This window comes from Chelonoidis abingdonii, chromosome 1, assembly GCF_003597395.2.
Source record: "Chelonoidis abingdonii isolate Lonesome George chromosome 1, CheloAbing_2.0, whole genome shotgun sequence".
NCBI classification, from domain to species: Eukaryota; Metazoa; Chordata; order Testudines; family Testudinidae; genus Chelonoidis; species Chelonoidis abingdonii.
Window position 1 is genome coordinate 44,776,550 of NC_133769.1, and position 25,114 is coordinate 44,801,663.

General features: G+C 42.9%; 1 protein-coding gene across 1 annotated transcript in view; it reads left to right on the forward strand.

The window, feature by feature from the left end:
- LOC116818142 (V-type proton ATPase subunit S1-like) overlaps positions 1-25,114 on the forward strand; it is a 92,000-nt gene that overhangs the window by 40,793 nt on the left and 26,093 nt on the right. The window contains exon 7 of the mRNA XM_032768837.2: positions 3,473-3,558. Within this exon, the coding sequence (XP_032624728.1) occupies positions 3,473-3,558 (86 nt within the window). The remainder of the gene's footprint in view (positions 1-3,472; positions 3,559-25,114) is intronic.

The window sequence follows — 25,114 nt, forward strand, 5'->3', positions numbered from 1 at the left end:
CCACAGGCTTTTGCTGATTGATTGCTGGTCTGTGCAGCCTCTTTGGCCTGTTCCAGCCTTTTTTCCGATGGAGTGGGGCAGCTGCCCCACTACACTTCCTCAAAATTCCAAGTATCCAGACCTATGGTTTTGGTTAAGATTTCTTTTTCTCTCTGTGTATATGTAAGAACTGTGAAAAGATCCCTTTGACTATGTGTCTCATTTTTTAAAGATCATTTTTTTCTCTCTTGGGCTATACTTTTTTCATGTCTTCAAGATACTGTGTTTTTCCCCTGATTTTTATCTTTGTCTTTTGTTCCTTCTGTTTTCTTTCAAGATTTTCTCTTTCTCTCTTGTTTGAGGCAGAGTATATGACATTCACTTGGGATCCTGCCCTACCTTTTCCCTTTTGCTAAGATTCTTTCCTTCTCAGTAGAACCTTTCCTCTATATCAGCTGTCAGTTAGATTCTTCTCCCTTAAGTGCCTGTTCCTGCACCCATTGAAGTCAATGGCAATACTCCCATAGACTTTAATGATGTGGGATCAGGCCCTTAATCGCTTCCTCATTTATTCCCCCTTTCCTTCTTATTCTCAACCTGTTCCTCCTAAGCCCTATTTCTTACCTGTTACTTTTCTCCATTATTTCACCTCTTTCTCCTTTCTTCACTTTCCTATTCTCCTCTCTTGCTATTTTTTATTTTGACCCTTCTCTTTCTTTTGACTTCTCTCCTTCCATTCCCTTTCCTCTCCCTCAGTTCTTCTCTACCTTTCTCTCCACCCCAATGGTGTAAAAGTCCAGTGAGGAAATGAAGATAGATTAGAAAGTAACATACGATAGTCCTTGAGCTGATCCTGTGGCTCTTATTTAAATAAAGTGTTCACTGAAATTAATGAGATCCTCAGTAGAGACTGCAGGTTCTGGACCTTCCAGAAGGGAACAGGGGAATTATTTTCTGTTATCAGTTTTGGCGGAGGTTCTTAATTGAGATAACTTTTATATATCTGTTAGGTACTAAATATATGGTTGCAGGATTCTAGTTGTATTGCTGCCAGCTTTTTTGTGTTTTAACTTTTAAACATAATTATTTTAATTTCTTAAATAGTAAGTAGGGCTTGCATTGTGCTGTGTGTTGTATAGACATAGAGCTAGACGCTGTGCTTGCACTGAAGAGTTTATAATCTAAGGAACATTCTTAAAGATACTTTAGAAGAAATGGATAGTGTGTGTGTGTTGTGGGTTTTTGGTATTTTTTTGGTAACAGGTGAGTTGTAGTCTTTATCAAACATACCGTCCTGAGTGTGTTCACATGACAACTCCTCTGAATAAACAGATTGTCTCTAGACCTTTCTGAAAGCCAAAAGTCATGGATATTCTTGGTAGCTATAGCTACGCTTGTCTCCTTGTTTCAGTGAAATGCTAAATAATGTATTATTATCTCAGAAGGTCTTTGATTATCTTAAATGAGACACAAACACATGCATTTACCTAGTATTACACCTGCTGCAAATGGTAACTCAAGCTGTTGGGTTTTTTAAAGAGAAACTGTTGCCTGTGCCTACTGCATATACATCTGCAGGATGTAATTTCTCAGAACTCCTAGATCAAATAAATAAAATGTAAACTGTCATTTATGTTGCTGGGGAAAGTCTATGTGTGGTTTTTTAATAGGAGATAAATTTTGATCATCATTTAAAAAAAGCACCTTTAGATAACTGCCCCTCTTGATTGAAATAGTTATTGGCTTAGTTGCGCAAACCTGGTAAAATCCTGCTGAAAAACAGTTACTTAAAGCTGCCTAAGTGTGAGAGCACAATTTCACTAAATAGAAGAAGTTAAAGGGGTAATGAAATGAGAGCAAATACTGATAAATGAAAATTAAACTCAATTACTGTAGCTTGTCCACTTAGAATCCGTATGAGAAGCCTGTTTTGGCTGAGTTGTGAAATATGCATTCTTTGGAAGGGTTTGCTTTGTAGATAAGAAGCAGTAAAGGTACCAAGACAGGAAATATTAGCCCACTGACTGACTTCTCCATCAATCACACTGAAAAAGCTAATGTTTCTTGAGATTTTTCCTAGCATTTTCAGTTGGCAAACTTGAGATAGATAATTATGACAATTTACAGCCTATGATTTTATGAAAGATGAATGTTCCATAAGAAAATTCTTTGGACTCCTTTACTGAACACAACTGCAAAACTATGGCAAGCCACTGAATTTGGAAAACCTGGTAGTTTGTAATGATTCCTCCATATATAGCCATATAGTTTTGCCACCATCTTCATGACTTGACTTACTTTCTTTTCTCAGAAATGTTAAAAGCAGGGCTAATTAATGATTTGCTTCTGCTCCTATTGAAGTCAATAGCAAAGTTTCCATTGACTTCAGAGTTAGTAGTATCACACCCAAAATTCACAAAGGCAAGTAGAATTATTGCTCTCAGTATAGTACATATTGTGCACATATCTTACTTATACTAACCCTTTGAGCTTTGTTTGCTTTCCAGTAATCATATGCTCTGAACATTCTGGGGTACATGGTATAGTTTCTTTCCTTATAAACACAGTTTACTAATTCTTCAGCTTTATTTTTAATTAGTTGGTAATTTAACTAGCAGTTTTAGATATCCTTTTCTCATCTGCTGGATGATCTTCTCTTCCTTCACTTTCCTAAACCCACTCTCCGAGGTATCCTTCCTACTGTACTTTCTTCACAACTTCAGAACCCCTCCTTTATCTGAATTGTTGTCTTGTCTAATGTGGACTGTAACTTCCTTAGGGCAATGAATGTCTCTTACTCCCTTTTTGTAAATCCAGCCTCAGCTGGAGTACAGTGTCCAGTTCTGGGCACCACACTTTAGGAAAGATGTGGACAAACTGGAGAGAATCCAAGGAAGAGAAACAAAAATGGTAAAAGTTTTAGAAAACCTGACCTGCGAGGAAAGGTTGAAAAAACTGAGCATCTTTAGAATTGAGAAGAAAGACTGAGAGGGTTGGGGATCTGAGAAATCTTCAAATATGTCAAGGGCTGTTATAAAGAAGCCAGGGATCAATTGTTCTCCACGTCCACTGAAGGCAGGACAGGAAGTAATGGGCTTAAATTGCAACAAGGGAGATTTAGGTTAGAGATTAGGAAAAACTTGCCAACTGTAAGGATAATTAAGCTCTGGAATAAGCTTCCAAGGGAGGTTGTGGAATCCCAATCAATGGAGGTTTTCAAGAACAGGTTCAACGAACAGCTGTCAGGGGTGGTCTAGGTTTACTTAGTCTTGCTTTGGCACAGGGGGCAGGACTTGATGACCTCTCAAGGTCCCTTCCCACCTTACATTTCTTTGATTGTAAATTACCATGCAACTTGTGGTGTCATATAGATGCTTTTAAATAATTGTACTAGAAAGTTTAAATACCTGTCTATGCTGTTACTTGTATTATGATCACAGATTTTTCGTTCTCAGTTTATAGTTTGGTAAGCTATACAAATTTGTATTTACAGACAAAATAATTGGAAGACTGACTATGAGTCTGCAAGAACAAGGAATTCAGTTTTCAGTAATTTATACTGCAATGAGACCGTCAAGGGTGAGTAGTCTTCTATGTCTAAAGCTGTCACATTTTTGGCGTATAACAGTACTTGCTAATGAGTGTTGTACGTGACTTTCAGGATTACACAAGTAAGCAGTCAGTCCTGTACAAGACTTTGTGCAGAAAGGATTGCCTGGATTTTCAATTACCGACATGTATTTTTAATAGATTTGTGAATTTGCCACCTTTTTAGTGGTCTTCATGACTTCTGATTTTTTAAAGCATAATATTTAGATTTTTTCCCATTTAATTATTGTCTTTTGCATAAGAAGGGCCTTAATGAAGCACTAGAGAGTTCAAACCTAGATCAGGTCATTATTAACCAGAAGTTGTTAATTAGCTGATGAATGTTAGTTGTCCAGAGAAATGAGTTGGTGGTCTAAATCTAGTTCCAGATACGTGAGGTTTAGCCAGAAATGGTTGCACTTTTTGATGGTAGTCTGAGGAGAAGGAACAGTAATCAAATAGATACAGACACTGGACTGTTTGCAGATGACACACAGATTAGTAGAGAGGTAAATAATGATGAGAACAGGTTACTTTCCTCAATGTGACCTGTTTCTCTTGGCAAGCTGGTTGAAAACAAACAACATAAACTTTAATATAGCCAAATTCAAGGTCACACATCTAGGAACAAAGAACATAGGCTATACTAAAAATACCCTGAAAAGCAAGTACTTTGAAAAGGATCTCAGTATCCTAGGGTACATCTACATAGGGATAAAAATCCATGGCTGTCCTAGGTCAGCTGACTTGGGCTTGCGGGGCTCAGGTCCCAGGTTAAGATACAGTTGTGGATCAATTTGAGGACACTTGCATTGCTGTTGTCTCTGCTGTCCATGTCCTGTGGATAAAGAGTGGACTTCAGTCTCCAGGACTTTCAGTCAACTTCTTTCATAAGTAGTAAATTCTGCATTTTAAAGCAGGTCCACAATAATAATTATGAGTTGTCCCAGTTCTTTCCTTTATGAAATGGAAGGAAGCAGTCACTCGCAAATTGCAGATATGCATTTGGTAGATTTTGAAAGAAAAGATTGGGGTTGGTTAGAGGAATTGAGAGTAATTTAAAAGGAATATTTAAAGTGATTCAGTTCAGCCAACTGGGGCTTTAGTCAATAATTAAAGTAATGCAGTCATTGTTAATTATTATACATTCCATAAATTGAGCCTTATTAAACTCTTATACATTCTAAATGCAAGTCGATGTAAAAACACTTCAAGTTATTTGCACAGTACAAGCGATATTCAATTACTGCAGTATTTTCAAGGTTTATCAGCTGCCGTAGAGGGCTATGGGAGGCAGCCAGTACAGCACCTACTGAAGATTCATCTATCCATATTCTGTGTGTAAACCCGTGCTCAATATGTGTTATGCTTCTCTGTCTGTGCTTGGTCCAATGAAGATATGAATGTACTCAACTGTCAGCTAAAGTCAAATTTATTCCTTCACTTCATGCTATAGAGGTTTATTCTCTACATAGAGATTACAGTTTCAATCCCCAGTGACAACCAAAAAGCTGATCATTATATATAACAAAAGTGTTGGTTAAGTGAAAAGGAATTTTACATTATTCTTTACGTCTGAAGAATGTCACCAGCATCTCGCTTTAAGTAAAACTCTTTACACTATCCAGCATAATGTTTTGGCATTCACTCCTATTTATAAGCTAATATCTCAGGGTACTTTTCCGTGAATGTTCTAGTCACGTGCAGCATTTATTTATTAATCAGTTCATTTGATTTTGTTTTGTTGGAAAGGATTGGGAAGTGCTTCCACTTCAAATTACTATTTGGTATGAGAGATTTGCCTTCACCGAGTTTTTCTTCTCCATTGATGAGAACATAAGAATGGCCATGCTGGGTCAAACCAAAGGTCCATCCAGCCCAGTATCCTGTCTGCCAACAGTGGCCAATGCCATGTGCCCCAAAGGAAGTGAACCTAACAGGTAATCCTGCCATCCATCTCCACCTTCTGACAAACAGAGGCTAGGCACAGGAGCCAACAAACAAAGCTGTAAATAGGGGAGTTTCAGTGGGAGTTCGGTTGGAGAACATTTTTGTATTTTGTGTATTGTATTTTGTAGTTTATATGTGTGGAGGCTGATAGGGGCAGTGTGCTGGAAGAGAAGCTGAGCCCTGATTGGGGGCGGGGCTTCTCTGCTTAGGGATCCTATAAAGGTAGCCAGCCAGTCAGGCAGTGGCATAGACAGCTGCAGCGGCACAGGAGCCAGCAAACAGAGCTGTAAACAGGGGAGTTTCAGTGGGACTTTGCAGGGGAGACTTAGAGATCTAGGTAGAGGAACTGACAGTCTAGTGAAGGGAGTGGGTGGTGTTCTACTGGTGTTCTGGTGCCTGTTGGGGGTTGGTTTTGGTTTGTGTTTCCTGGACTAATAGGTTTTAGGTGGGAAGGCTATGACCCCCGATACAGAGGCAGCAGTGAAAGACACAATGAGGATGACTGGATGTGGAAGCTGTGGCATGTACATGATCCTGGAGGGGGTACCTGAAAAGAGTTTTGTCTGCATGAAGTGCCGACTGACAGAGCTGAAGGAAGAAAAGATCCTAAGACTGGAGATGCAGGTGGAAACTCTGGTAGAGTTTAGAAGGGGGTCCGAGCAGATGATGGAGCAAAGATATGAGGAGGCTGAAGGGATGAGTTCAGACTTCCAGATGAAAGCAGGACCAAAGAATTCTGAGGGGAGACTGCTGGGTGAGGAAAGTGGACGGTGGAAGCATGTGACTAAGAGAACCAGGCAGAGGAAAAGACGGGCCAATGAAGGAGAAATAGAGCTCAGAAACAGGTTTGCAGAGTTGGAAAATGAAGAAGGGGCACAGCAGGTGGTCACTGAAGGTGAGAGGGCAAAGAAGAAGAGAAGAGCAGCTAGTCCTATAGGAAAAGGAGAAGAGTCAATGGAGACAACACCAAATATGAGCCCCAGGAGGATACGGGATGGGTTGCGGAGGATTGCAAGGGACAATAGAAATTGAGAGGACTTGCAGCCAGAGGGAACAGGGGATAGACCAGAGAATCACACTGTCACCAGGAAAAGGCAGGTCTACATGACTGGGGACTCCTTACTGAGAAGAATAGACAGGCCTGTAACTAGAGCTGACTCGGAGAACAGAAGGGTGTGCTGTCTGCCGGGTGCTAAGATACGGGATGTGGACCTGAGGCAGAAAAGGATCCTAACGGGAGCAGGAAAGAATCCGCTGATTGTCCTTCATGTGGGAACAAATGATACAGCTAGATTCTCACTGGAATGTATCAAGGGAGACTGTGCCAGACTGGGGAAGACACTTAAGGAAATCGAGGCTTAGGTGATCTTCAGTGGGATTCTGCCTGTTCCTAGAGAAGAGCAACAAAGGTGTGACAAGATTATGGTGATCAACAGATGGCTCAGCCAGTGGTGCTATAAGGAGGGCTTTGGGATGTACGGCCACTGGGAAGCATTCATGGACAGAGGAGTGTTCTCTCTGGATGGAGTTCACCTAAGTAAGGAGGGAAATAGACTTCTAGGATGGAGGCTGGCACAATTGATTAAGAGAGCTTTAAACTAGGAATTTGGGGGGAGATGGTTGAGAGATGTCCAGGTAATCTCCATGCCGGAATTTAACATTGAGAGGGAAGAAAAGAAAGTAAGAGAGGATACAGCCACGGGCAGGAGAATGGACATAAGGAGGAAGGATAGTGTTGATACCAGTCTAACTGGTGATACTGGTAGTAGAATGTCTGTGCCTAATCGGGTAAAGAATGTCAGTGAAGCCAAATGGCAAAATTTAAGATGTTTGTACACTAATGTGAGGAGCCTAGGTAACAAAATGGAGGAACTAGAGCTGCTGGTGCAGGAAGTGAAACTGGATATTATAGAGATAACAGAAATATGATGGAATAGTAGTCATGACTGGAGTACAGGTATTGAAGGCTGTGTTCTGTTTAGGAAAGACAGAAATAAAGGTAAAGGTGGTGGAGTAGCATTGTATATCAATGATGAGGTTAACTGTAAAGAAATAAGAAGTGATGGAATGGATAAGACAAAGTCTGTCTGGGCAAAAATCACATTGGGAAAGAAAGCTACTAGAGCCTCCCCTGAGATAGTGCTTGGGGTGTGCTACAGACTGCCGGGATCTGATTTGGATATGGATAGAGACCTCTTTAATGTTTTTAATGAAGTAAACAACTAATGGGAATTATGTGATCATGGGAAACTTTAACTTCCCAGATATAGACTAGAGGACAAGTGCTAGTAATAATAATAAGGCTCAGATTTTTCTGGATGTGAAGGCTGATGGATTTCTTCACCAAGTAGTTGAAGAACCAACAAGAGGGGATGCCATTTTAGATTTGGTTTTGGTGAGTAGTGAGGACCTTATAGAAGAAATGGTGTAGGTGTAACGCTTCTACCCCTCTGAGTTAGCAGCAACAAGGGCCGGGTTCAGTATCCAGGGGTTCCGTTTCGATAACACAATGCAAAACCGGCTCAAGCCCCCACCCAGTGACCTGGGATAATTACATACTACCCCCCCGGGCACCTCTAGGAGGCAATACTTCCCTACTCACAATCACGGAGTCCGAGTGTAGCAAAATCCTTTTAATAAAGGAGGGAAACAATGCGGCATCACACTGGAGAAACACCACAAACAGGATTATAACACAAACTAAAAGCAAAAAAACCCCACCTCCAAGTACGTTTGGCAATGTCCTTTCCCCCTTAGGGTCTTAAGTCTAATCACCCCAAAAGTCTCTATCTCTGGTCAGTGCCACCCCAGAGTTCAAAAGTTTATCTGCCGAGTTTTCTCCCCCGCAGCCTGGGTGGAAAATGGCGGGGGGGGGGGCGTACACAGGGTGTTAAGGGGCACCTTACGTGGGCCAGGGGCCAACTGCTCCTTCTCTCCGTGGAGTTCTTCTGCAGCCTTCACCACGACCGGCTCCACTCTACCATCTGTGCCGCTCCTCCAGCCAACCCGTGAGCTGCTCCAGCCGTCCCCGCAAACCGTTCCACTCCTCTCACTGTTCCATGGGCTGCTCCAACGTGCTGCAAACTGCTCCGCTCTGCCAACCGCTTGGCAATACACCTTCAGGCTCCCCCACTAGTTAACACAGCATTCAGTGATCTCAGCTTAGTAAGCTTAGCTCTTTTAGTGATTTCAGCTCTGAGTGATTTCAGCTTGTAGTAGGGGAACCCCGGTGCTGGTGCACCATTGACCCAATGCGAATTCAGCTCAGAAGCCTCTAGATGGACTCCTAATGGATTCAAAATTAGCTCTGCTCTTCAACAGTGGAGAGAGAAAGATGTGCAATTGGTGTTCCAGGCCCTCAAAAGGGGCCCATACCATCAGGTGTACACACCAGTCCCTAATCTCTCTCTATTCACTGGGAATTGCCACCCATGTCCCTTGTCTAGCAAGTGCTACTTAATTGATGGTGAGACATCTCTGTCATAAAGCAGTCTCATAGTTCCTCATTCACATAATCAGGGTGACAACACTTTATTCCTCCTGCCCCAATAACAAAGAAATTGGGGATCCCAGAGCTGTCAAAATAACCATCCCAGGCTGCCTGTGCGCTATGCTCACGCGGTGGGGGGTGTGCCAATGCCAAAACCTGAATTCCTTTCCACACTCCATACATTCACCACCAGATGTTCAGGGCAAGCTAGTCTCTTAACTCGCTTACATAGGGGACACCTTGGTTGGAGTGATCATGAGCTAATTCAGTTCAAACTAGATGGAAGAATAAACAAAATAGATCTGGGACTGGGTTTTTTATTTCAAAAGGGATAACTTTAAAGATTTAAGGAAATTAGTTAGGGAAGTGGATTGGACTGAAGAACTTGTGGATCTAAAGTCGGAGGAGGCCTGGAATTACTTCAAGTCAAAGTTGCAGAACTATCAGAAGCCTGCATCCGAAGAAAGAGGAAAAAAGTCATAGGCAGGAGTTGTAAACCAAGCTGGGATGAGACAAGCATCTTAGAGAGGTGATTAAAAAAAGCAGCAAGCCTACAAGGAGTGGAAGATGGGAGGATTAGCAAGGAAATCTACCTTATGAGGTCAGAACATGTAGGGATAAGTGAAGAAAGGCCAAAAGCCATGTTAGAGTTTGGACCTTGCAAAGGATTAAAACCAATAGTAAAAGTTTCTACAGCCATATAATTAGAGAAAACAAAGAAAGAAGAAGTGGACCAGCTAAACACTGAGGAGGGATGGAGAGTAAATAATATGGAGTTAGGACTAATCTAGCCATGGCATATTACTCTAAACAATTGAAAGAAGACAAAAGGTTTGCGGTAGGAACCAAAGTGGGAGGATTAAGCTCAACACAGAGAAGGACGCGGAATAATCATACGGAAGCATCGGTTGACCTTCGATAATGGAGTAATAGTAATAGGAATGAAATTTAATAGTGAAGGTGAAGATCATGCCATTTAGGTTAATAACAAGAATTTTAGTATAATAGTTGGGGACACATCAGTGACAGTAAAGAGGAGGAGAAGGACTTGGACTATTGGGTTGATACAGGATGTAATCTGAGCACGCCAATGTGATATGGCCCGTTAAAAAGCTATGCGGTTGTAGGTGCGTCAGGCACAGATATTCCAGCAAGATAGAAGGTGTTAGTACCGTATTATAACCAAGCATGGGTGAGACCTCATTTGGATCTGTGTGAAGGACTTGGTCCATGTTAAGAAGGATGAATTCAACTGGAACGGTCAGAGAAGGGTGTATTAGGGAGATGATCCGAGAAAGAAAAACCGTCATATTGAAAGCTAGCATCGAGCTTGGCTGTGTCTAATACTAACCAAAAGAAGATTGAAGGGGGATATGATTGCTCTTATTAAATAATATTCAGAGGGATAAATATTAAGGCGGAGAGGATATTATTAAGCTTCAGTTACCAACTTGTGGACACAAGAACAATGATCTAAAGAGCTATCACACTAGGGAAGTTTAAGACTTGAAATTTAGACACATGTTTCTAACCATTAGAAAAGTGAAGTTCTGGAACAGCCTTCCAAGGGGAGTAGTGGGGGCAAAAGACATATCTGACTTTAAGACTAAGCTTGATATGTTTATGGAGGGGATGCTATGATGGGATAGCCTAATTTTGGCAAATAATTTGGCAATTGATCTTTGATTATCAGCAGGTAAGTATGCCCAGTGGTCTGTGATGGGATGTTAGATGGGGTGGGATCTGAGTCACTACAGATAATTCTTTCCTGGGTGCTGGCTGGTGAGTCTTGCCCACATGCTGAGGGTTTAACTGATCACCATATTTGGGGTCGGGAAGGAATTTTCCTCCAGGACAGATTGGCAGAGACCCTGGAGGTTTTTCGCCTTCCTCTGCAGCATGGGACACGGGTCAATTGCTGGAGGATTCTCTGCAGCTTGAGGTCTTCAAACCACAATTTGAGGACTTCAAAACTCAGACATAGGTTAGGGGTTTGTTACAGGAGTGGGTGGGTGTGATTCTGTGGCCTCCATTGTGCAGGAGGTCAGACTAGATGATCATAATGGTCCCTTCTGACCTTATAGTCTATGAGACACCATTCCTTACCCTTAAAAGAGAGTGACTTCAATCATGATATTCTTCCTATGAAAAGATTAGTATTGTATATGTACATTCACTTTCTGCAAAGAAGATACCTACTCCAGAGCTGAACAATTGTTCCTCTTGGCTCCCTTGCAGGTAATTCTGCCTCCTAGCTGTTGCTAAGCAATTCATGACTAGTAGTAGTACCTCTCTGCTGCAGACCTCTCTCTCTAGTGGAAGCTTCCATAGCCTCAAGCACTACTAAAGCAATTATGAGAAATGCTTATCAACGATAAAACATGGGCAGGATTCCAGACGAGAGTCTCTCTCCGAGAAAGTGAATTAACATGGTAGAATTCAAAATCCTCCTATGTTTAAAGTTCTTTTTCTCTATTGATGGGGAAGACCAGTTTAGTAAGTGCAGCCCGAGAGCTCTCTTGTGGGTGAGAGGTGGTTGGTGAGCAGGTAAGAGAAGGCCAGGATGACCACAGCCAAGGAAGCAACATATAGAAAATCCACCAGGAGGCAGAGATTTACCCAGGCTTTCTCTGTCTGCTTGTTTCTGCCATATCTTCTGGGTCATGAGCCTGGAGCTCAGTGGCTAATACCTTAGAACAGCAAGTCTATGCTGAACTAGTTTAACTAGTTTTGGTAACTAGTTCAAGATTACTGTGGATTTAGATTCTGTCACATGGGTAATGTGAAGGGTTGTCATCCCCGGGGTGCAACCGGTTCGGAGCTATGGGAACCACTGTGCCCCTCTAAGACACACTGCTGGGTTGGCTTTATAGTCAACCATCTTGGTTGGAGACACAGCCAGCCTCACCTGGACTTGTTAACACACAACACGACAGCAGGTGGTGCCACTCACCCAAACTGAGCTACCTGAGTGCAAATAGCAGACACCAGCCAATTCCCTAGCTCCATAGGCACACCCCCTCCCCACTAGAGTATAAACCCAAAATTATACTGTCTGGCACTGCACAGAGATCTCTACAGTGTAAGCTCATAAATAGTTCATTCTCCCCTCGATGTGGGAAGGATATGCAACAAGCCTGTGTTAACCAAGCTAAGATTTTTCCCAGGCACTTCACTCAAAGACACCCTGGTTTAGATAAAACAAAAAACAAGTCTATTAACTACAAAAGATAGATTTTAAGTGGTTATAAGTGATAGCAAACAAATCAAAGCAGATTACCTAGTAAATAAACAAAACTACAAACTAAACTTAAGATACTAAAAAGATTGGATATGAATTAGCAATTTCTCACCCTGACTGATGATACAAGCAGTCCACCAGGTTTCCATACACAGGCTAGAAATCCTTTTAGCCTGAGGCCAGCACTTCCCCAGTTCAGTCTTTGTTCCTCAGGTGTTTCCAGGAGTGTCTTTGTGTGGTGAGTGATGCCCTAGATGATGTTACACCCCACCTTAAATAGCTTTAACATATGGTGGGAATCCTTTGTTCCAAAAACAGTTCCCAGCCCAGTTTGTGGAAAAATACAGGTACTTAAAATGGAGTTCAGTATCATGTGGTCTGATCACATGCCCTTGCTGAGTCATTGCAGCTATTACTTACAGGCCGGCTGAAACATTTATAGGAAGCCTAAGCTTTTTCATAGCCCATTGTCTTTGTTGATTAGCCATTAGCACTGTCTAGCTTCATCATTGTGGTACCTGAAAGGCTAGCTGTGGGTGTTTTCCAGAGTAATCACATTTGAAATACAGATCCATAGTATTCATAACTTCAGATACAAAAATGATACATGCATGCAAATAGGATAATCATGTTAATTAAATCATAACTTTTTCAATGACTCCTTACATGACACATCTTGTACAAAATTCATCATAATTATACCACAATCATATCATATAAAAATATCACTGTGAAGAATATGGAGTGCAGCGTCATGGAGTCATCCTTCAGTCACTGCTTATGCAAGGGAGTCAGTCCTCAGCAGCAAACACAGTGGTTTATTTTTGCATCAGGAAAGGGAATCCCAGTCTCTCCTGTGTGACGGAACAATCCTCAGTGTTTCTACCTGCGTCCTGATATCTCCCATATTGGAGGCCTGTATGTGCCTAACTGAGGGAGGACAGCTATGTCTTTTTGGTGTCACTCCATGCTCTCAGGTGAAGGTCCCAAGAAGTTAGGGGGGTTAGAAAGACCTTGCCACACTTGGCATCAGGCCCACTCTATGGGTGCCACAGCACCGAGTTCATCTCTTGGAGCCACTGCTGTTGCCATTTCAGTTGTCAGCTTTAGCCAGGAACTCCTTGGCAGGCCACAAGGTAGCTGGAGACTAGAGAGAGGGGACTGCAGTAGATGCATATTGCTTAGCAACAGCTAGAGGCTGGAGCTTCCTGAAGTAGAGTCAAGAGGAGCTGCTTCTTCAAAGAAAGTTAGTATTTGCAGTAATTTGAGTTTCAATCCAAGCCAGACAAATAATTTTCTATTAGAAGAGGTGAGCTTTTTCTGATGGAGCTACATTTCCCCACCTTTGTGTCCCACATGAAAATCAGAGCCACGCAATAATTCTTGTGAGTTGTATTGAGGAAAATTTCAAGAAGCTTGTTGTTCAGACTTTCTGGTTCTGTATATCAGCCTGATCCTAGTTGATGTTTTGCACATAAAATTTCCAGTGGTGTCAATAACTATTTTACATGTGCAAGGACTTTAGGTTCAAGATGCAATTCCTCATTGACCTTTGTGACATACGAGGGATTTCAAAAACTGCTGTGTGGTGAATGTGTTACTGTTGGCTATGAAAACATACAGGAAGTGGAGGCTGTGCCTCTCAGCTGAGCACAGTGACAGTTACTTATTGCCTATAGAATAGTTATATCATCTGTGGCCAGTGACAGGGTTGGAAAATTCCATTTGTACAGTGACTTTTTTGTAATTGATTGTACATACTTTGCAACTGCTGCCTCATCCACTTGCAGTTGGCACCCTCACCTCTTCTCTCTCTGATTAAAGTGATAGTATCTGTTAGCGAACTTAATAATCTCTGACATCACAATAATGGGAGTTTTGCCAGGGACCAAGGACAATAAGTGTCAGGAGAATGGCCCAAATGTAATCCAAATGCTGGGATTGAGGGGTAGGGGATTGGGGGGGTAGGAGATTCCACTTACTCATTTATAATCTTCAAACCTGGGGGATGATATATAGGCCATATTGAGAAACATTGCTGCTAGCTACAAGAAGGAAGAAATAGTTGGGTTTTCCTATCCCTTCCCCCCAGCTTTGAGCACTCCGTTATATTTAAAAAATAAACTTTAACTTGTTGATGTAGAAAGTATACTTAATTATTGCCCAGCTAACTCAGCCAGATTTTTCCGTATTCTATTCAAAGTGTTGTTTAAAGTAATTACCAAAGAACTGCTTCAAGCTGGCTGAAACTGGTTGCATGTTACTACAGGGGAAAAAAAATCAGCTTGGTTATTTTGGAATCAGAATGGAAGAGGGAGAAAGAAATATTTTTAGCAAGATTCCATGATTTGTTTCATGTTCTAGTATGATATCCATGTAAATAACTGCAAGTCAATATTTTAACCTTTAACCCTAGATGCTGCAGTGCTGCGTTTCTCAGCAAAGACATTAACGTCTTTAGTGCTTTATCAGTTCCTGTGTTTTCTAGCCTCTCTGAAGTTCATCTTGTGTTTAATAATTATATTCCTGTTGACTTCACTAGGAAATGCAGAAATGAACCTCCTCTTACCTGATGAGGACAGTAACTTACCTTTAATTATTTACATCTTCAGTATCTTGGGCCCAGGACATTGGCATATTTATAGACTATCTTTCTGAGCCAAGAACTTGAATGGGTAATGTGAAACAGTATTGACAAAGTGCCAAAGGCAGAACACTCCACAAAGAGAAGTTCATAGAATTCCACCCACATTGTTCCGTTTGGGAGTGGATTTTCCCTTCTCCCCACAGTGTGAGATAATTCCAGTAGCAAATGTGTGGATTCTTCAGGGTCACTGCAGACCAGGGAAATCAACATGGAGTCTCTCAACGAGCTCTGAATCTCCCTCCTAACTCACAGCCTGCACTTTCAGTGCCTCCCCTGGTCAAATACACTTATGGGACTGCACCCTTTTAAAAGGAGTGGGAGAAGGGAATGGGAGATAGGAGCACAGGAGACCCTCTGGCTCACCTAGAGGATAACAGCATGCATCCCTTCCCCAAGTTACTCCTATGGCTAAAGTGAAAGAAGGTCTGTGCTGTAGCATTGAAAATTGTGGGTTCAATTCTGCTGTGTAAAAAAAGAGATATATAGGTATGAAAGCAGATATAAGGACACTGGAGTAATTAGTGGAAAGGTTTTACATTGCAAAAATGTATTTAGAAGTGAATTAGACTCTTGAGTTAATATTTGATTATATATTTTTTGTGTTTATACTCTAAATAATGGGAGTTGAGAACTGGCTAGGGCATTTTATTTAAGAGTGTGTTTAAATCCAGCCCAATTCAGCAAGGATTAAAAATTGTTTCCATCTTAATGGATGTTTGGTGGCCCTCACATGAATGAGTCTCATGGGTTTCAACTCCTGTGTCACAAACTCATCACCATTCTTTGAACTGAATGGTGAGCTCTTGAGGGCAGGGACTATCTCTTTATTACATGCAGTGTCTAGCACAATAGGATCCTGATCTTGGTTGGGCCTTGTAACAGGGTGGCTTGCCTTTATGGGCTGGAGGGCTAGGTTATCCAACCCTGATTAAGACCTTAGATGGGGTAAGGTGCTTTTAGTATAAGAAGCATGAGGAAACTGCAGTGACTGCTAGAGGCAGAAGGCCTGGTGGTAAGAGACATCTGAGGACAGAACTCAAGACTAGCAGGGTAGTTGTTGTTTTCAGTTTTAGTTTATCATATTGGGGAAATGTAAAAGGGTAAAAGCCTGGTCTGAAGGGCCTGTGAGACTGTGTTTGGTGTGAATGGAACAGGAAAGCCCTGAAGAAGGGAGGAATTGTTAACAGGGCACAACAGAGGCACCCTTTGCCACCCAGCTATAGGCCCTCCACCACTAGCTCTGGCAGCAGGGGCCATAATCTCATCACTTGAATATATTAACAAGAATTGGTAATGCTGTAATTGTCACATACACATTGGGAGCATCAAGGGGTTGCAAGGAAGCCTCAAGCAGAGGGTCTGGCTTTTGTAAAACAGAACCATAGGTGCTTCTGTCTCTGGAGGGTTAAACAAAAGTTTTATTTGTAGTTCCTCAAGCTGGGATAAAACATGCACAGATGTTACAACTGTAGAGCCCTGAAGTAAAAACTTAAGTTTCCCAGCAGAGGTCTTCAACCTGTTGTCCTCAAAGGGTTCGCCCCATCGCATGAAGCTTGGCTACCCACCCCTAGCTTTTGAGAAAGTGGGAAATGAATGGGAACAGAAAAATGCTTCAGTATAAATAAACCTAACAAGCTGGGAGGGGGAGAAGAGAAGACTATACTTTATACTCCATTTGTATCACATTCACTCATTTAATGAGACCATATGCAACATAAGAATTTTATAAACTACAGAAACCTGCTGTAATGTACCCAGCTCCTCAAAGCATTAGGCTACCCTGTCTCACAGGGGCATTTCAAAAAAATTACAAAGACAGACCTCTCCTCAAATGATCTAATCAAATCATGAATTTTTTTTTAAATAATTTCACGCGTGTGGGGGTCTAACTCAAGACTTTTGGGATTTACAGTGTTGTTCTGAAGAAGTGAACAGTTGGGTGAGAAAGCTGAGTGTGGCAAGAAAGGGCTACTGGACTCAGTTCAAGTGCTCAGATACTGCTGCTTAGGAGGGATTATAGCTATTCCAACTGATAGGCTGAACAGCTCACACATGTTGACAGAACAGTGCCCCAACTTTGGCTAACCAGCCACCTGCAGTACTTTGTCTTTCTTTTGTCTCAACACTAGAATGAGTTCTGGAAGGCAATTTTGCAATGAGAAAACCTCTCATATTTTTAAATAAATTTTTTAACGAAAATGTTGATGTAATCAATTTTTTTGCCTTTTCTAAAATATTTGTTGACAATTTTTTGTCAAAAGTATCATAAAAATGTTATCAAAGCAGCCTTTGACATTTTTCATTGACTGGGAATTAGGTTTTTTTAAATTTAAAATATTTTGATAATTGTTCTTGAAAAATCATGAACTTTTTTTTGAAAAGAGAAAGTGATTTATGTTTGAACACTTTGAAATGAAAACATTCTGAAAGTTCAGAATTTTGTTTGAGAATAATTTTTCATTTTTCAGCCAGCTCTATTTAACACTATTGTTCACTTTCATTTATACTCACTCATTTGCCTAAAGCAGTTGTGGTGGCTCACAGACTGTCTATCTAGCGGGGTACAATCTAAGCTCAAAATAAATATAGCTATTTTAGCTCAACTAGTTAGATACCAGATGTCTCTTTACAGCCTCAGTGTCTTTCTCCCATTGTCCACTCCCCAAAGAGTGACAATAGCACTCAAAAGTGAGTAGGTTTTTATTTATTTCTTCCAGCTGTCCATGATCATCCCCGCCTCTGATGGTCTGTCACTATAAGCCACTACCAATCAGCAGGGCCGGTGCAAGGATATTTTGCGCCCTAGGCGAAACTTCCATCTTGCGCCCCCCTCCCCCCAAAATCACATACATTATACACAATACACAGTCACAGAGTAACATGTTATAATTTAGAATTTATGTTTCCGCGCTTTAAGTTTAGCAAACTTAGAAACAAGTTCCTGCAAGTCAATGCTGTGAGCAATGTCACGTTCTATTGACAAGATAGATAGCCCAACAAGTCTTTGTTGCAACACTGATGTTCGCATATATGTTTTTATCAACTTGAGCTTCGAGAAGCTTCGCTCACCACTGGCCACAGAAACTGGGAGAGTCAAGAGGAGAGTCAAGAGCAATAACTGTGTTAGGGACGCTATCTGTCAGCTTATTTTCCCATATGAAGTTCAATACATCTTGCTGTGATGAACTCCTTTGGACTCATCTTGCAATAGCTTGCAATTCACTGCACAAGTCAAAGGCATCAATATCTTTGGATTCACCATGTTGCAAAGCTTTCTCCAGATTCAAGCAATGTTCCATAATTTGCTTTGGTGTTTTATTTTGCAAACTGTAAACATCATCTATGAAGCCAAATGCTGAACTAATTTGCTGCATCAATGTGAATTTTTCTTCAACTGAATGTATTGCTGTGTCAATGACTGCAAAGTAAAAGTTCACTTTGAATTTTTCTTTCGGATCAGAAATAGGTTCGTCACCTGCTTCATATGTGAACTGCTTCCTCTTCTTTCTAATACGGATTGGATCTGGTTCAAAAAGTGCCGGTACATCCAACCCTTCGCAAGTTCCCTCTCGAATTATTCTCAAAGGCTACAGAGTAACGATCTCGCCCACAAGAACTTAGATGAGTATCCAAGTTGATTGAATGGCATCCACGATTCAAATCTTTTGCCTTGACGTTGTATGATGTGATCTCAAAATTGTCAACGCCAAAACAAGAGAACAAGAACACTTTGAAAAACAGAATGGGCTTTTGTAAGAGCTTGCAGTTGATGTATTGCAGTTCTGGGTTTGTCTTTTTTTGGATATGACATGAAACCAGGATGGAAAAGCTCCCCAAGAAGACCTAAGACATGAGTGGCTGGATACATAAAAACACCTTCCCTACACAGGCACTACCTCAAACATGCCAATTTTTGCTCAGGACAGAAATCATAGAGGAATACTGTGCATTCATGGTCTCTACACTGGCCAAGCAACAGCATGCTACCTAGACCAGTCCATCCAACTTTTTTAACTGCTTCTTGGCACTGGGTGAGGGTAGCGGTGCCAGACTGAGCCTGGTGATGGGTGCACTACAAAGCTACAAACTGAGAGCAAGATGCTGGGCCTAAGTCCTGCTGAGAACTGCTGTCCTGCACCAAGTGGAGCACAGCCTCCATGAGGAAGAAACTCAAACAAATATCACGCTCCTTCTGCAATGATTCCCCCAAGCACTTTCTTCAGGCAGCTGCTATGGGTCACTCACAGCTTAGGCCTGCCTGTTGCCAGGCAAACACAGCAGCAGGGCTTAAAACTCAGACAGGGCACCCGAGGACTCAGGGGGCCTGGGCAAAGTAAAATCGGGGGCCACTTCAATAAAACATTTGCAATACTATAGTAAAATGTATTAGGAAATGTAAAATAAATAAACTAGTGAAATACATTCAAAAAATTCTTTGTAAGAATTTGAAATAAACTAAATACATTAATTTAAAACAATCTAAAGCTGTAATGGTATGTATACAGCAATACATATGGGCAGTTGCTGGGTGATTGTGATGGTTGTACCAATGGCATGTCCGTTGCCTGGGGGTGGTATGTATGCCTCAGGCTGGGTGGGGAGCTGGGCTTCTGGGTTCAGGGGTGCCCAGCTCACAGGGGCTTGGGCTCAGGCAATGTGGGGAGATAGGGTCAGGGGGGTGGTCCAGTCGAGGGACTGAGCTCGAGCTAGGGGTCAGGGCTGTGGGGGGATGGGGTCAGGGGGTGCCTGGGGGCACTGGGGCACAGCTCATGCTCTGGCGCTGCTGTTTCTCTCCAGCCGTCCAGGCACAAGGGGAGCAGGAGCAGGGACCAGCCAAGGACTAAGGGCCAGGAGCACAGGCACCTGAAGGCCGGACCTGTGGGGAGAACTTGCTTACCTTGCCCAATGCATGAGCGTTGGGGTCCTCTTTTCTTCCCTCCGGCTCCACAGACCAAGCTGAGGCTCTTTGCTTCTCCATGCCCCTCGCTGGGGCTGACGTGGAGGCCGGAGCCAGGGCAGCTGCGCTTTCCTCCAGAAAGCGAAGCCCCTGTGTTTGCGGCTGCTGTCCGCAAGGGCCCCTGCACGTGCCCTAAGCAGAGGCTGTGCAAGCTCTGCCCACCGCCAGCGCCGCCCCGAGCCCCGGTCAACTCAGAAAAATTGCAGAGGCTGGAGCCCATGCTCTGTGGAGGAGGAGGAATTCTGAGCCTCTGCCTGCAGGCTCAGGATTCCCCTGATCAAGTGCGCGCGCGGCAGCCCAACCTCTGGCTGCGGCAGCGGCGCGCTGACCCCGGGGGCGCCCTGGACTGCTGGGCGCCGTGGGGGCGCGCCTGAAAACCCGGGGGCGCCCTGACCCAGGGGACGCCACTGGCTAACCGGGCTGCGGCGGTGGGTGCCTTGACCCGGGGGGCCCTGGGCTGCCGGCTGCGGCGGTGGTGCCCTGACCCTGGAGGGCCCTGGGCTGCCGGCTGTGGCGGCTGCCGCGCTCACTCCCGGGGGCGCCCTGGCTGCCGGGCTGCCACGAGGGCTCCCTCACCCGGCGGCAACCCTGACCCGGGGGACGCCCTGGGACATGCCTGGCGGCAGGCAGCTGCTGCCACTGGCAGCTCAGACTACCTCTCCAGCAGCAGCGGCTGCAACCATTTAAAAAATTTGGGGGGGGCACCGCTTTTTGGCGCCCCCAAATCTTGGCGCCCTAGGCAACCGCCTAGTTCGCCTAAATGGTTGTACCAGCCCTGCCAATCAGTAGTATACTCAGCCTTCAAACATGCCAATGTAGCAACACAGGCAATCAAAATATGTGAGAAACTTGTGTTTTGTTGAACTTTGTGTCATAATTTTTAATGTTTAACTGTAGAACAAGTTCTAAAGGAAGCTTTCTCACTCTATGTATTAAATAAACCAGTTGCTTTAAAAAAATCCATCCTGTGCAACCATGATGACTAGGGTCCTACCAAATTCATAGTCCATTGTGGTCAATTTCATGGTCGTAGGATTTTTAAAATTGCAAATTTCAGTATTTCAGCTATTTTAAATCTTAATTTCATGGTATTATAATTTTAGGCATCCTGACCCAAAATGGAGTTGTGGGAGGGGGTCACAAAGTTATTGTAGGGGGATTGCGGTGCTGCTACCCTTACTTCAGTGCTACTGCCGGTGGCGATGCTGCCTTCAGAGCTGGGCAGCTGGAGAGCAGCAGCTGCTGGTCGAGATCTCATCTCTGAAGGCAGAGCTGCCACCAGCAGCAATGCAGAAGTAAGGATGGCAGGTATTATCACACTTACTTCTGCGCTACTGTCTTCAGAGCTGCCACCGCTCTCCGGCAGCCCAGCTCTGAAGGCAGCACAGAAGTAAGGGTGGCAATACCATGTCTCCACTAAAATAACCTTGCGACCCGCCCTGCAACTCCCTTTGTGTCAGGCTCTCCAATTTGAGAAACTCTGGTCTCCCTTGTGAAATCTGTATAGTATAGGATAAAAGCACACAACAGACCAAATTTCATGGGAGGAGACCAGATTTCACAGTCTGTGACGTGTTTTTCATGGGTGTGAATTTGGTAGGGCCCTAATGGTGACACTCTCCTTCCCCCATGGGTTGGCAGTAGGATTTGAACACTGTATTGTCAGATCCCCAGCATAGACCTGTAGCACTTGAGCTAAAGAAGTGACTGCTATCCCTTATTTTCACCAACCAGTGGAGAAGAATGCAGCACACAGTTTGCCTGTGGGTTACTATTTCCCAGACATCAGTAGACTGCAGAGAATGATGATTCCTGGGTTCTTTTCCTGGATGTGTGTGTGTGCAATGGGAAATGTGTGATCTGGTGGTTAGAGACAAGCTAGCCAAACACACAGATTTGGCATGTTCATTCTGAAACACATTATGACTCATCAGATGAGGCTTTATTTTTACTTTTGTATTATATTTAGTAATTTTATTTTTATATTTTCATTAACTTAGAAAAGAATTACAATATAAAAATAACAAAGTGCTTCATTTAAATCTTTAAAATAAAATTTCTTAACAATTGACATATTCCCACAGAATTTTGACAAACTGGCATTTTCTGATGGAAAAACACTTAGTCAAGAAAAGGTATCACTTGGGAATGCTAACTATCAACTAATGCAATCTACTGGTTACTAACTATATAAAATAAACTAGGCTAAGACTAAACGCGAGGTTGTGAGACTACAACCACACAGAGCTCTGACTCCAGCCACTGGTGATGAGAAGGAACTGAGGAAAGTCAGGACAGCACCACCATATATAGCCGGGGAAGGCAGAGCCACGGGGTGCAAGCACTGCCCCTCTACGGGTACCACTAGCCAAAAGGCTGTGGCGCGCTGGGCATGCACACATCTAAGTGGAATACACGTCTGCATCTAAGCAAAGAAGAACTGGACAGACTTCCAGCCAAGCCCGCTTGGAAGGTCATGGAATGGAATAAAGAGGAATTCTTATCTCAGAGTTCGGCTGGATTCTTGGGAGTTGTCTTCAGACTCGGCCATCACCTCCTTACTGCTGGGAATGCCTCTCTTCTCCCAGTCTATGCTTTTCTTATGATCATCTTCTCTTTGCTACTGTTCCTGACCTTTCTGTCAGGCTGAGAACCAGCATGTTGGGATGTCCATGCCAGAGGCCAGGCTTGGAGCTATCTAGAATGGGAGGCTGGACTGGGTACAGGAGTAAGAACAGTAGACACAAGGTTTTTTTGGTGTAGTAAAGGTGAGATACACAGGAGTGCTGGCAAGAAACTGGGCTTTATTTTCTGGCCCTAGTCACCTGTCATCAATTAGATTTCCAAAATGTAATGCTGTTACGAGACAGGGATCAGTAGCCACAAACTCCAGCAGCCTACGGGTTATGGTCAGCTTGCTAGTAAGGGGTGCATGCTTTGGTGCTAAATTTTGGGGAACAGGGAACACAGACCTGAGAAGGTAGAAGGAGATTCATTTGATTGAGTTGATGGCTCAGGAGCTGGCAGGAAAGTGGGATAACTGCTCTGTTGAGACAGGAGATGAGTTCATACATTTGGTCCTCTGTTGCTGTAAGGGTTAACTGAACTTCAGTGCACTTGTGGCCATCATATGAGAAATGTGGGGTGAGGAAAGTATATCAAGTAGAAAGAAATTCTGAAGTCTCCTTCCAAAGGGCAAGTCTGTTAGTTATAAGATTAGCTTTGCCAAACATGCTGTTATGGTCTCTCTTGTGTGGGGGGTTGGTTTTTTAGTTACACTCTAACTTACATGATTTTACTATATTGTCAGTAAACTCAACTGTGCTATCAAGCATAAGAAAACAGAACAGAAGGCAAGCGCCTTTCTATTTACATTCTTTTGTGGCAAAATACATGCTTTAATTAAGTTCCCTTGGATGACCCTTCACACAGGTCCTGTTTACAAATATTATTGTCCTTTGCCCTATGATTCATTAGTGTTGCAAAACACAGAAGCTCAAATTTTCCTTACAGTTACCCTGATGTAAATTCAGAGTACCTCAGAATTTACTACAGTGGATTTGCTCAAGATTTACACCAGTGTTACTGAAAGGAAAATTTAGCCCCCCAAAAATATTTCTGTCTTTGGTAACAATGATGGGATTACACTGAACATAATGTAACTTATGGGCTGAATTTGACCCAGAGAATGTGAATAGCCTAATAGCATCTTGTCAGTCTACCATTTATGATTACAGATGGTGGTGTATGATATATAGAAGTTTCAAATTACATTCCATAAAAAAGGATTAATTTTTAAAATAAAAAGTGAAATACACAGTATTGCCAACCCCAAAATTTGAAAAAATCATGAGACTGACCTAAAAAATCATAAAATAAAAAGGATTAAATAGTGGTTTTTGTCTGCCTTCTGATTTTTGAACTTCCCCTGCTCATAAAATGTGTCTGACAATTAGTGGTGGCAACTCTCACAGATATATAGTGAGTAATGCAATTTGGTCTTTGCACACCTACATCAATTAATTATGCAACTCCCAGTGACATGCTGCAATCAATTCTGCATCCTTCCAGCTGCAGATCAACCCCTTTCCCTGGTACATTTCTGTTCCTCCAGTAACCGCAGACGTTTTTCACTCTCTACCTGAACTGGGAAGGGGCAGCTCCAGGTGCACTTCACCCACTTTTCCGGGTCTGGAGTAGTGGACAGTTCTAATAGGAGTGGCCTTCCACACTTTCCCAGGCCTGGTGGTGTGGCATTAGGGTGTGTCTTCACTACAGAATTAACCTGGGTGAGTGGCACCTGGTCTGAGCACCTAGTTTAGTCTACACTGTAAAGCCGTACCCAGGACTGTGTCCTTCTCTACACTGCAATGCGTAGATTCTTTCCCAGTGAATTATAGAAGAATGTCTGTCCTGCTGGGCATAGAGTGGGAATAGTGGGAAGACAATGGAGGATGTGATTTAGCTTGCATTTTCACTGCAAAGTGGGTGGGTTATTGGCCCAGGTTCTGCTTTCACTCTGGCTCTAAGACGTAAACCCATCTATGTCAGCTAGCCTGGGTTGGAAGCACAAGCAAACTCTGGTGAGAGGTTTTTGTGTGTGAATGGAGTGGGGACAAGGGCACTGTTAGGAGCCTGCACTTACTCTATAGTGAAGATAAACCCTCATGGAGGGGAAGGGAAGGTGGGAAAAGCAGAGAGGAGTGAACCCATTTTTCGCTATACAGGATTGGAGAGGTGGGAGTAGGGTTCCCCTGATCTGCAATGTTTTTTCTAACCCTCTTCCCTGGGAGAACGGGTATTGGTAATTCCCTCCCCCTCTATCCCTATTTAAAAAAAAACTTCTCTCAGTTCCAGTGCAGAAGGAGATTACTCTCTGCCTACCTCCTACAGCATCCGTGATTGGCTGCTCTTCCTCAGGAGGTGAGGAAGTAGGGAAGGCAGCCAGTCAGAGCACGTTTTCCTCTGGGAATTCTGAAAATGGTATAAAAGTTGCAGCTTCTCTCGTTGTGGGAAAATTACCTGCAGCAGGGGTCAAAATCCCGTTACTTGTGAGAAAATTGGGTCAGGATTAATAGCTATTGTGATATAGTCTGACCTCCTGCATAACACAGGCCATAGAACTTCTCCAAAATAATTCTTAGAACATAAGTTTTAGAAAAACATACAATCTTCATTTAAAAATGGTCAGTGATGGAGAATCCACCATGACCCTTGATAAATTGTTCCAATGGTTAATTACTCTCACTGTTTAAAAAGTGG